Below are 13572 nucleotides of genomic sequence, written 5' to 3' on the forward strand. Positions count from 1 at the left end.
TGTGGCATAAATCCAGGATTAAACTTTGCCTCAACTATACAGTTACATGAGCCAGTAAGACTTTTCTGAAGTCTATCTAAATTGGGTTTAAGTATCTTTACTATAAACAGCTTAATTACTATTGGAATAAATCTTTCAAGAACCTTGAATCAGTATTTGCAGCCTTTAGCAATAAGTCTTTGAAACAGTAAGGAAAAAAAATCCCGAAAGATGAAATTAGATGATGATAGTATATGACCACACATCATCACCGATACTAGATTGACTATAATGGCACAAGGAATAAAACTTTGATTTATTTTGGTTTTTGTTATCCATAGCAATATATGGTAGTTAAAAAATATATGGTAGCTAATAAACATACAGAATACAAAAGAATGAAAACCACATAATTACACAAACCTAGTTTTTGTTTGATAGGAAACTAAGGGTAGAATCCAACACTAATGTTACAAGCCACATTGTAGAGCTCTAACGAGGTAGTAAGTGTTAAGATAAAAATGCTTTATCATACCCAGTTCTCTCTCTGTTATATTAAAACTCAAGCAACAAAAATGTAAAGCTCACCTTTGGTCTTAGTTATTAATAAAAATTACTTTTCATTGCTTATGTATTTTGTATCAGGAAATTGACAAACCTTTATACTCACTAAGTAACTCAGTTTCCTCTTTCCTTGCTGCTTTCTTTTAGCAGGCAGTAATATAAGGTCCCACATATGATCATGAAATGCAAGCTCAGAAACTTATTCTATAGGTATTTCTTCTTTTATAGCATATGCCATAGCTAGAATGGTTGCTACGAATTGGTTACTCCTATGCCTGGATCTTGTATAATAGTTTATATTAACAGAGACGAAAATATCAGAAAGCTTCCAGACTCATCACTGTCTTAATCACATCAACAAACTAGGTGTATAGAAAGTATCTCTGATAACCTTTTTAAGCATAGATTACAGAAAATAAAGTGTAAAATCTCAAACCCACGTTACTCAAAGTGTGATCTATAACCCTGTGCCAGTGTGCAAATTGTATTCCTCCACAATGATGACATTATTTTTTTTTGCATCACTTACTTTAGCTGACCTTTTTTGTCTAACAAGATTTTTTTATGAAGGAAACTAGTCCAAGCTTGTTAGCATCACAAACTGGAAGCCAACAGTCTATAGCCAGTTGTTATAATTATCACTGTTCCAGATCTCAAATTTGGATATTGTCCCTGCAGCCACATTTAGTTTAAATAGTTACAAAGTAGTGAGCGTTTTAAAATAAGTGATAAAAATGAACATTGACCTTACCTTTGACAGAAGCAATTTCACACAGGAAACATGACCCTCATAGACAGCAGACAGAAGAGGGGTAATATGATGCTTATCTGGAGCCTATAGAATATCAAAGATATAATTTTACCTACATTTAAAAAACATTTCTGGCTCCTTAAAAATGATCAAGAAGCCAAAGCATACAAGCAATGCCTTTACTCAGGAGTCAGGATAGAGTAGAAATCTGATCTAAGCTCCAATCTTTTATTTGCCACTGATGTGACAAAGTTAGTTTCTCTGAACCTATCTTTTCCACTATTGTAGAAATGCCAGTGTAATTCAGAGAGAAGAGGGGTCAAATTGCCAATGAGGAAGGAGAGAAGAATGCCAAACTGGGCCCATCGTCTGTCGTGGTGAAAAGTCCTCTGACTGTCATGATCACCAAGAGAATGTCCTGAATCCTTCAGTTACAGAGGGCCCACGGCAGGAGATGACAGCTCCTGCCTGATGGCTTTCTCACACGCGCCTCATAGTGCAGACTAGTGCAGCCTATCACTTCAGGGGTCCTGTGATTTGTACATGACAGCATCTACATCTACTGCCGACAGTGTTAACTCGGCAAGCTTTAGGACTCGAAAAGCAACAGCTAAGGGGGGATAGCAAATAGTTCATTAGCTTAAAAAAAAAGGAAGTTTGTGTAGGTCTATATTATTAAAAGTAACCATTTCACAAACCTACAGCAAACAATTTCCTAGAGCATCTAACACATTTTTTCCTAGAATGCCATACATTATATACATTAAGAATAATGTACAATTGGTACATACATTAATATCTGCTCCTTTCAGCAGCAGAAATTCCAGGATTTCAAGCTGTCCACAATCTGCAGCATAGTGAAGAGGCTTCCTCCCACCCTCTAGTGTCCGGTTGACATCTTCTCCCTTGAAACAAAAAGTGACAGTTATATAGATAGGAAACCGCTGAGGCATCTGGAATTTTTTTAACTTCCAGATAATAGGCAAACAGAAAACAATACATGATGCTAAATGCAATGAACTATAATATTGCATTCCATTACTTCTAATGAGTTCAGTCAGCATAGTGTCCATATGTAACCAAAGACTATAAGCTTAAGTACTGAGATTTTGTATTTTTTATGACCTGTATCATCAGAAATGATAAAGAATTCACTTCACTCTTTCAGTATTTACTACAGTGGTATAGTAAAGTAAGCACTGGGTAAACAATGGTGAACAAAACTAGGCATGGCTTCCAATGCACGTAGCTTACCACAGTGTGTGGAGATGATCTAATTTGAAAATATTAGTGTTCTGTAAATAAAAACAAACTAATAGTCACACGGTTACCAGAGACTATGGCTTACTCTTGATGATGGGGACATAATATTAAGATGTTAACTTTTCTAGTGACCAACATGTTATTTGTGGTACCATGCTATATGCATAACTTCTAATCTTCAAACTACCCTAGGATAAGGGACACTTCACACACCAAATGTGAAGTTAAAACAATCCTTTTAAAATGTGGTTCAATTACTAACCAAATATCGATTGAATGCCACTCTTTTTCTAGAGCACTATGATGCTCCCAATTCAAATTTGCTTCCTTTTGAATGGAGATTTCAGGTTTTACAGAATAGCAAAATGTCTAAAGTTTATTTTCTCCACAAATAAAGTTTTCACTTAGTTTAGTCAATTCATTAAACCAAAATCAGGATAAAAATGTCAAAGCCGTTAACACTTCATATCCATTATAAGCTGTGCTTTCAAGCCCCTCAATTTCCTCCCTTTTCATTTAGACTAGTTCTTTTCTTCCTTCTCATTATTATAAGTACTACAGATTCCCTAAGTCCATCCAAACTCAAGATTTCTTTTATCAGCATCATCTTTTATAGTCATGGTAAGCTTTCCCTCCCTCAAACTGCAGCAGCCACTGAGGTATAGAGTGCTTTTGCCATTTTCTACATGTATATGCCTTCTTTCTCAAGGATGCAAATTCTGGGAGCAGAGATCACATTTTTCTTTACCTCTTCCTAGTATGAACCTTGAGTTAAAAACTATATATTTCACCAACACTAAACACTAGGCAAGTTACTTATGTTCTTTATGTATATGAGTCTTCATAATTTAAAGGTGCAGATCGAAGTACCTAGCTTTCCCAGTACTGTTGTGGGAATTAAACTGGATAAGCCAACCAAAGTGCTTAGCTATAGAAATATACTGTTGCTATAGAAGACTGAGTTTCATCAGAAATTAATTTTCTCTTCTGAGTTAATGGATGATAAAACAGCTTTTATAAGTTAGAAGCAGTGGCTTGTAACAGGGTGTTCTTAAAGCCAATTTAGTCAAGCATAGTTTAGGATGAGGACATCCTATGAAAAATGTGTGATTTAAATGTTTTGTAGTTGGATGATTTTGAGCTAACATCACAGAATACACTTTAAAAATATAAAATGTATACTTAAAAACTTTGACCGCTATCAGCCTCACTGGTGTTTTGTTATAGAACCACCATGTATATATAATCTGTTCTCCAATGGAGCATGTGACACCTAATGGTGACATCTGTTAAAACAGGGTCTTAAAATATACACATATACAGATATGTATTTTAAGAACCCTGGAGGAGAATGGGTAGTTTTCCAACTTTTCCATGTTACGAGACCAGAGACTATTCATTTCCTAAATCTTAGATTCTTTAATGATAAGATAGAATAAGACTATCTGTACCCTCCAACCTGTTTAAAATTCAAATATAATGATAAATGAAGAATATGTTATATGGTGCTTAGTAGAGCAAGACATTTAATAAAGGTTAGGTATCACTTTTATGGACCACTGGTGTTGGTTTAACCCATCTGTCTGCCCACCTGTTTTTCTAGCCTGTCCATTTATTAATGAGACAGGGTCTTGTGTAGCTAAAACTGGCCTTGAACTCATTATACAGCTAAGGATGGTGGAACTATAGGCACATACACACCTGGTTTTATGTGGAACTGACGACAAAATCTAGGACTCTGTGTATGTTGAGCAAGCACTCCACTAACCAATATAGGTATTAGTTTATACACAAGCTAAGACTATCCAAAGCTGGGTTAAAGCAAGTTTCCGTAGAATGGATGAAAATACAAACAAACATACAAATTAACCTAATACATATTGTTTAGAAACAAATTTAAATAATAAAGGTGATTTGCTATTCCATCTTACATTTTGGTCCACTCAAAAATGCAGAAATACAAGTCAACAAGGGATACCGATGAGATCATCCCTAATAAAAGTTTTTCTTCCATTACTATTATTCCCTTTTCATATCAGTATTATCTGTATAGATTCTTGCATTGAAATACCTGTAGTAAGTACCCAGTAAGGTGCTTTTCTTAAGAAGATATTTGTCTGAATCACAATGTTGTATTCTTAATACAAGACTGCACAATACATATGAAATAGAGTAGTGTTTTTAAGCTTTCTCCTTTATCCCTTCATACTTGTATTACAATTCTTATTTTAGCTGACAAGTGACATCACTGCAAAGATTGTATGAGTAAACAAAAAGAAAGCAGTCTCTAGATGGGTCCTCTACAAAACAACACTGAAAAGATGTTTAGAGCATTAAACGTATTAGAAAGGTTAAAGGCTTTAAGATAATGCCCTTTCTATATTCACCAAAATAATTAGAAAAAAAAGCAACTCAAACAAAAAGGACAAAAGAATAAAGGTCAGAGTAGAAATCAAATAAATTGAAAACAAGATACCATGGAGAGAAATCAAAAGGTGATTCAGGAAGATCAATGCACCTGTCACGAAACATAAACAAGAAAAGGGTATGATGGACTCACTGGTAAATGTTTCCAAATACTTAAGTCTTCATATCTGCTCTACACAATTCAGGAAAACAGAAGAGACGGGAAGACTTATCAACTAATTCTGACATCAGCATCAGTCTTCCAAAGCAAGATAAACATAGTTCAAGGAAAGAGCCTGCTTTGAGAATCACACTCTCTGAGAAGTTTGGAACCCTCTTTTAGTTTCTGCTTACTTCCTATTTTCTGTGAAGAGAGGGTGGAAAAGAGCTCTGGTCAGAAGCTTCGGATAAGTGTTGCTACCTACCACATGGGTACCAAAAGAATTGTGGGCCTTAGTTGGAGGCTGCACTGATGAATCATCTACTTTTTAATAACTTTTTTGGGTAAAGGTTCTTGGTATTACATCAGTCTACAACTTCTCTGTTTTCTCACTTCCTAGAGCACTCATGGCTATGCAAACAATTCTTGAAAGACAAAAGTGCTACAAATGGCCAATTGCCTTACTTAACATCTGACAAACTGTTCAACAAAACAGATTTAACGTACCACCAAATAAAGTAAGAAAAAAAAGAATTACTTTCAAAGTAAGACTGTTGTTTTAAAATGTACTGTTATTCTAAATTTTATTTATAAAAGTAGGCAAAGGTTAGAAAAGTTGAAACTTGGTATCAGAAAAAGATGTACTTCCTTACTTAACTAAACAAATATTTGTGGTAAGGTACAGTTTTATTTGCTTGAGGTGAAGCAAAGTTCTGACTGAGATAAAGAATTCGCTGCCTTTTGGGAAAGGCAGGCATGCAAGATGAGTGCCATTAGTTTGTGTCCTAAGGAGAGCATAATTTGTAGGTACTCAGCCCACAGAGTGATCATGAACTTACCTCCCTGCAGTTTACCTCTCATTGTGAATTAAATTTTCAGGTACCCGAGCCTTATCTTGTTAGAATTTAAAGACCCACAGGGATTACAGACTACAACTTTTACTTCTACCACTTGTGATTCATGTTACTTTCAAGCCTTAACTGGAATTTATTGTGGCTTTGATTATGTAGCATTTAGGTTAGGCGTATTTAACTGCACAACTAAGAATATTAATAAATGACAAAGGAGAATTTAAAGCAAAAAAGCAGAAACATTAAGTACACTTTAAAAATGGCTATTCAAGTATCTTTATGTGGACAAGCAAGAACTGATGAAAACAGCACTGTACTGAAAAGCGAGCACACCAGTTCTCCAGCAGATGAAACCATAGCGGTCATTAAAAAACGGCAATATTTACTAGGTCTATTTTCCCAGTCTTCTTCAATCTCCGCTTCTACTATTTTCCTAACTGATCTTACATGAAATATAAATATAATTAGAAATCCGTGGCATATATGTGTGTGTGTAAAAACTATTCTAACACAAATGGGAACACCCTATAGTTTGTTTAAAGACACCACTCCAATTTTGTGTGGCATATATTTAAGTGCCACAAATTTCTCCTTTAAATCCCAGATCTTGTATGGATCTTAAACTACATTAGGCTAGGCTCACTGAATAATAGAATCACAGACAGAAACACGTTCTAAATTAAATGGCCACCTGATTCTTGCTGATAACTTTCTCTAGGTCATTCTTCAGATGAAAAGAAACAAATAATTTTCTTCCTTTGACTCCCAAACGTGCACTTTGTGAAACCAAAATCTAAGGTGTAAGTTCATATTGTGCTATCACAAGAGACTAAAATAAAGCTACTAAAAAGCAGGCTATGTGTGTCCATTTTGTAGGACAGTGTGTAAATTAACACTGGATACTTGACTGAGTAGAAACCAAACAGCAAGTGTATTAAATTTACCAATGCTGCAGCTGAGCCAATGTTCCTAGTCATTCAGGTAGTGTTAAGTATTTCCTGTCCTATTTAGAATACCTTAACATCGGGGTGTTTGATGGTTTTTAAACAGATCCTTTCGAGAAGAATATTCTGGCCCTTCATTTCCTACCTTTTTCTTGTGTGCACCTCATTTCCCTACCCCATCTACCTCACTAGTTAAAACTTTTACCTTAGGATATAATTTTGCAAAGAATCATTATCACTGTATCAGCTTGTAGAGCAGTTCCAGAATTATAAATTTCAGCATAGTAATGGATCAAATCTACTCTTGAGGGTAAAGAGGTGAGAAAAGCTTTGATACTTTATCTGAACTTTCTAATACAAAAAAAAAAACAAAAAACAAAAAACCTAATAGAAAGTAAAAAGGTATGAAATATATCTCTAACCTATTCCTTGTTTTGTGAGAAGTTAATTGCCATATAAATAAAATGTGAATCTTTACTCATTTAAAAGAACAAATAGTAATTCCCACAACTATAAATTACTTAAAAAGCATAATCTCAATTACAATACACAACCATGTAGCTTCTTAAAAATACTTCAAATATTTTTAAGAATAGTTTCTTATTGTTAGTTCTTATAATTAAAATCATAACCACAGTGATCACCTTCTAGAGTTGAAGAACCCATGAAGTCAAGACCCTCGTTGTATTCCCCTACTTATGCATTTCCTTCAACTTAGGATGTTTTTATTCAAAATAACCAATTATTTCAAATTATGAAAGATTCTTAAATTATATATAGCCATTTTTTTTTTTGCTAAACTGTTAAAATTTCTCCTTTAGATGGAAGAAAATCTGAAAGTAATTAGTCAAACATATATTTTGTAACTAAATGGTAAGTTGTTTTTAAAGAAAAATTTAATTGTGGTACAAAAATAATAATTCAATGTGCATGTGCGCAACACACACACACACACACACACACACACACACACACACACAGCAAGCTTACCAAAGTAAAAAAGTAACACTCAAAATCTTGAAAGTCTATGGTTCTCAGTTTGAAAAAAGAAATCAAAATGTAGCTTCATTTACAAAATATAAACTCAGTGATCCACAGTTGCAATTCCTTCTGACAAGGTTTTGAAGCCTGGAAAGTATCTGCTATCCTATTTAATGGGGTACAGATGTAAAAACTGTATTTGTGAATAAACCTATGACAAGGGAGAGAAATAAATGGAAAGAAGAGAGGAAGAAGACTTCATCCCCACCCCATCATTTGCAGTTCTCAATGTATAAGATATAATGATGGGAAAGACTCAGATCAGAGCTGAAATGCTCCTGTCCTTCTCTCCATGTGAGAGCTAGGGAAAGTTACTCAGTTCCCACTTCCCTGACTATAAGATAAGGGTGAGCCTTACCTATGTAGTTGAATGATATGTGTATCTATATGTACATTGTGTGCACTATTTACATACAATAGGGCACTCAAAGAAGATGTATTCTTTTCTTATAACAAATTATAATTTGAATCTGGTATTTTAGTTTTCTTTTTTTTTCTATTGGAACCAAGTATAAATTTATCATGGATTTTCATATATCATCTATTATAGAGTTGCATTTTATTAACAAAATATAAAGCTACTTTCTGAGTTTTATCCAGATTTCACATATTTAAGAAAAAGTTTATTCAGAAGCCATATAATCAGTGTATCTGCTGTTTTCTTAAACACTCAAATAAAGACCCCAAAGAATATCCTTAGAAGCATTAACTTTTGTTGTGTTCATACTTACCTAATACAATGGCTGGCACTATAGGTGCACAACTGGTATTTGCTGAGTTAATTATGAATGAATCAGTGAAAATTGTGCTAACTAGCCTTCTCTTTCACTGGTGGAGTTAGAAACCAAACCAGGTCATGGGACTGGCACCAGAGCTGGGGAAGAGAATTCTAGAATACTTTCCTATTTTAACAGCAGAAAAGATTCTCTAGAAATTCCATTCAGTTTAAGAACTTAGGTTAATTTCTGTTTGCACATTTATAAACAAAGATCTCTAATGCTCAGTTCATAGAATAAACCCACATCTCTTGCCTGATGTTCACATTTACTAGAGACTATGCTTTTTAGTTTAGAGAATTTTAGTTTAATTTCTATTTATCCACACATGATTTTCTATGCTTCAGTTTTCATTACAGTTCAGTATCTTTCAACCATAAGGATTTCTAAAATGGATTTTTGGAAACACCCTCAAAATAAAATTTCTATTTTTATCATAAAGCTTTTTTAGATGTCAAAATCTTGAGGATAAAGAAGAAATTTAGTCTATTGGATGCATTCATTTTTCCAACTTCAGTCTTATGTAAAGGTGAACAATCTATGGCTAATAGGTCAAATCAAACCTGCTGCCTATTTTTGGTAAGTAAAGTATTACTGGACACAAACAACACATTCAACTATCTGATTGCATACTATCTATGACTGTTACTGCACAACAGCAGAGATAGAAACCATGTGGCTGACAAGTTCTAAAATATGTAGTAACTGGTCATTTATGAAAACAAAGGCAAGTGTGCCAGCCTCTTGCCTTTGCCCCCTCTATGCCTCCCCATAGTAAATAATCTACCCAGACAACATAAATAGCAAACATTACTGATGCAATGTGTAGATGCTGCTCTGTGTAGACACATACACTGTTTCTTTAAAAACTACATAAAACACATGAGTTGGCTACATCATGATTCTGTTTCAGATGAGAATGCTGAGACTTGAACAGGTGCATTTAAAAAGATGTATTTATTCGAGCCACCATGTGGTTGCTGGGAATTGAACTCAAGAGCTCTGGAAGAACAGCCAGTGCCCTTAAGTTCTGAGCCATTTCTTCAGCCCTGAACAGATACTTTTATGTTACTATTAAAAAACAAAACAACAACAAAAAACACCAAACATTGATGATTCTTATTTTTCATAAAGCATCAAGTGCAAAACTTTACTTCCAAACTAGATGGGTAGTTTTGAAAACAACTAAAACTTCAAAATGACAGTCACAAGGCAAAGTCAAAATTTGCTGACTATTGTCACTAAAATCATGGGGAACTGCGTAAAGTTCAAAGAGTTTAAAACAACCAAGAGTTTGAACACTAAGGGATATTTCTAAGAAAAGAAGAATATTGTTTATACCAAGAAGAGGTATAGCCAGTAAATCGACTTTGAGAAAGAAGAAAAGAAGGGCTCGCTTCTTCAGATTACCAATCCAATCCAAATTTAACTAGATTGTATAGTAGTAGGTAAGAGCGATGTGACAGTAACTGGAAATACAAAGATAAATTCCTCCTTTTTTGAACAAATATAATTTCTAACCAGAAAAGTCAGTAAAACCAGGAAGAGATAGCAACTAAAAATGAGCAACCGGACTTCATTCAGATTGACTAACAAGCTTAACACACTAAACAAGACATTAATGTAGTTCTCAAGGCTGTTGAGAAGTGCATAAGACATGAGGCTTATAGTCAAGAAATAAAAATTAAAATCTGTCAGAAGAGCAACATGGCCAACAGATGGCCACTACTGTGGTTTTTCTCAACTGAGTGTTTTATATCCTTTACTGCCCTTCACTGTGCTTAACCTTTCATATTCAGCTCTAGCCAGAAGTATCCAATTAGTCATTTTTGGGTTTTGAGCTCATTTCCTATGTGGGCAGGAGAAAGCAATTTATTTCTTGACTTTTGTTGTGGTGTGGGCTGGGCTTCACATTTCATCAAGATTCATATCATATTGTAGGGAACTACAAAAGATCAGGTAGGGGCTCCACTAGACACAGAAGGTATCTCGCATCACGATTGCTGACTGTCCCGGAGAAGGAGAGCTGCCTAGTTCTTGGAAGCACTATTTAAATACATAAATAGTTCTAACCACTCTACATCTATAAATGCACCACTTGGCTTTCTTTTTTTTTTTAAGCAGTTCTTAAGGTAAAACTTGAACTCTCATCTTCTCTCCTACTTCCCCTTTCTCTGTCTACTAGGATTTGTTTTGCAAAATTAGAATTCGTAGGTAAGCTCTAGCTCCCAAAAGTTTAAAAAACAAAATACAAACCAAAACCCAACTCCATAGTACAAATACAGCAAAAACAAAAACAAATAGAACAAAACAAAACTCTGTATGAGACTGTATGAGATGCTGAAGTGCCACACTGTAACTGCACAAGTCCTGAGATTTGTTTAACAAAACACACGAACAAAAACTTGAATATACACCTCGTCCTTAACACTAAGTTAGATTCCTTTGGTAGTTCATTCTAGCAAAGTTGGGTTTTTTTTTGTTTTTTGTTTTTTTTTTTTAAAAGTTGATTGACAAAAGCAGAAATTTACTAAGCAGATGAAGTAGGACAAACCCCTAACATTAGCAAAGGAGTAGCTAGTATAAAGTACTCCATTAGAAAGCACAACAGTTGATGAAAGAATACACTCAATTCAGACTTAGGAAAACTGAACAGAAGTCCCAATTCTACTAGCAAGAATCCTGGGTAAGGCCTTTTAATGTCCAAGTTTTCCTTATATAAAAGTTGAACTAGATGATATTTTTTGCTTTTGTTCTTATTTTAAAACAATTTAAAAATGTAGCAAAGTAACTTTATTATGGAATGTTGAGGCATGTTATCAATATGCGATGCTCTTACTGGTCTTTTTTGCATTCCACTCCATCACTGGTTCCTTTCCTTTATTCATGTCATATGGATCATTATCACCCTATCTTTGCCCCATTCCCTTCAGAGGCCTTCCTTCTCATGATCTCCCTTCTGGTCTCATGGCCCACACACAATTTTACATGTTTTATATAGGAGAGAAAATAGTATTATCCTTTTAATATTTGCTTATTATTCCACTTAACATAATTACTTAGTTTCACCTATTTTTCTGCAAACATCATCATTTCTGTTTTTTATGACTGTATAAATTCTGTTCTGAACATGCACATTTTCTTAATCCATTCATCTGCTAATAGATATCTAGACTGAATCCACTCCCTAGTTATGGTGAACAGTTCAAAAATAAACATGAATGTTCAAGTGAACTAGGTGTCTTTTAAGGAGCTTTGCATATAAGCATACAATTATTAACAACAGCTAATAAGCACTGAACATCACCATGTATGCTGGTGGGTTTTATGTCAACTTATATGCTAAAGTCATTTGAGAGGAGGGAACCTCAATTGAGAAAAATGATTCCATAAAATCAAGTTATAGGGCATTTTTTAAATTAGTTGATTGATGGGGAGAACCCAGTCAATTATGGGTTGTGCCATCCCTGGGCTGGTGATCCCAGATTTTATAAGAAAACAGGCTGAGTGAGCCATAAGGAACAAGCCAGTAAGCAGCACTCCTCCATGGCTTGTCTTTGCACCAGCTCCTGCCTGCTTCTAGGTCCCTACCCTGTCTGGCTTCCCTCAATGGGCTGTGACAAGGGATATGTAAACCTTTTCCTCCTCAGGTTGCATTTGGCCATGGTGTTTCAACAGAGTAACCTAACTAAGACAACATGACAGGCACAATATTAAATAATTCAGCAAACTACACTCCTATTTAACGACTCCAAATAGTAACAAGAAAGGAACTAACAACCAAGTCATAAGACTTTTATAGAACAAGTAGCTAAAATCAAAATACATCAGGAACTGACAGAAAAACCTTCCTTAATTTATAGGACACACAAAAATCTGCACATGGGCCAACTGTGCATTTCTTAAAAATCAACAAAAGGTAAAAATAAGAAATGGAATAGGCTGCTGTGGGGGATACACCTTAACTACAGGGCCTGAAAGACTAAGGCAGGAGGAACATAAGTTCAAGGCCAGCCTAGGCTACAAAGCAAGTTCCAGAATAGACTGAACTAAAGAACAAGACCCAAACCAGAAAAGGCAAGTGCAGAACAGGGGAGAAATAGACAAACAAGCAGCAAAAGACTACAAATGGCTAATAATATTCTAAAATGTTCAATGCTTATTGAAATATAAATTAAAGCAACATAATATCAACAGTATACTACCAATTTTCTACCTGCCCAATACCAAAACCAAAATGTTTAGTGATACTTAGGACTGTTTATGACGTGTTGTCCATGTACACCTAAATCTATGAAACTCTTTAGGCTCAAATATAGATCTATTCTCAAAAGTTGTTAAAAATACGAACATGGGCACTATAATATTGTTTAATTGCAAAACTAAACTGAAAATAAAAGGCTTATCATATATAATTCATTATTTATATCATACCAATCAATGGAATACATCATTTCAGAGTAATTAATTTCAAGTATAAAGCATTCTTTAAGATAAATTAAGAGAGCAAATGCAGAGAGTTTAAAGAACTTTTAAATGCAGTAAATAAATTTCCTTTTTTTTTCTGATACTAACTACACAAGCCCCTTTAGAATGGCTAGCTTTGGTCACAGTGACTAGGAGGAGGGGTCTTCACCTTTTAGTTCCAACTGCTACGTTTTCAAGTCTGTGTCTGAATTAATCTGACTTTGCCATCTGCTCATGTGTGTATGTTGTATGGTGTGCACTTATACCTGTGGTTGAACATGTATGCAAAGAGGTGCTACTGCACGTGTATGCATGAGTGGATGAAGGTCAGAAGTTGATGATGGGTGGGTGTCTTCCTCCCACCTTACTC

The 13572-nt window shown here is 34.8% G+C and overlaps 1 protein-coding gene across 1 annotated transcript in view; it reads right to left on the reverse strand.

Moving 5' to 3' along the window:
* The window catches only part of Mtpn (myotrophin), a 30908-nt gene that overhangs the window by 13288 nt on the left and 4048 nt on the right, over positions 1 to 13572 (reverse strand). Inside the window, exons 2-3 of the mRNA XM_052173446.1 lie at positions 2086 to 2199; positions 1295 to 1378 (exon numbers count right to left, since the gene is read on the reverse strand). Coding sequence (XP_052029406.1) covers positions 1295 to 1378; positions 2086 to 2199 — 198 coding nt within the window. The remainder of the gene's footprint in view (positions 1 to 1294; positions 1379 to 2085; positions 2200 to 13572) is intronic.

Source organism: Apodemus sylvaticus, chromosome 2, assembly GCF_947179515.1.
Source record: "Apodemus sylvaticus chromosome 2, mApoSyl1.1, whole genome shotgun sequence".
Taxonomy (NCBI): domain Eukaryota; kingdom Metazoa; phylum Chordata; class Mammalia; order Rodentia; family Muridae; genus Apodemus; species Apodemus sylvaticus.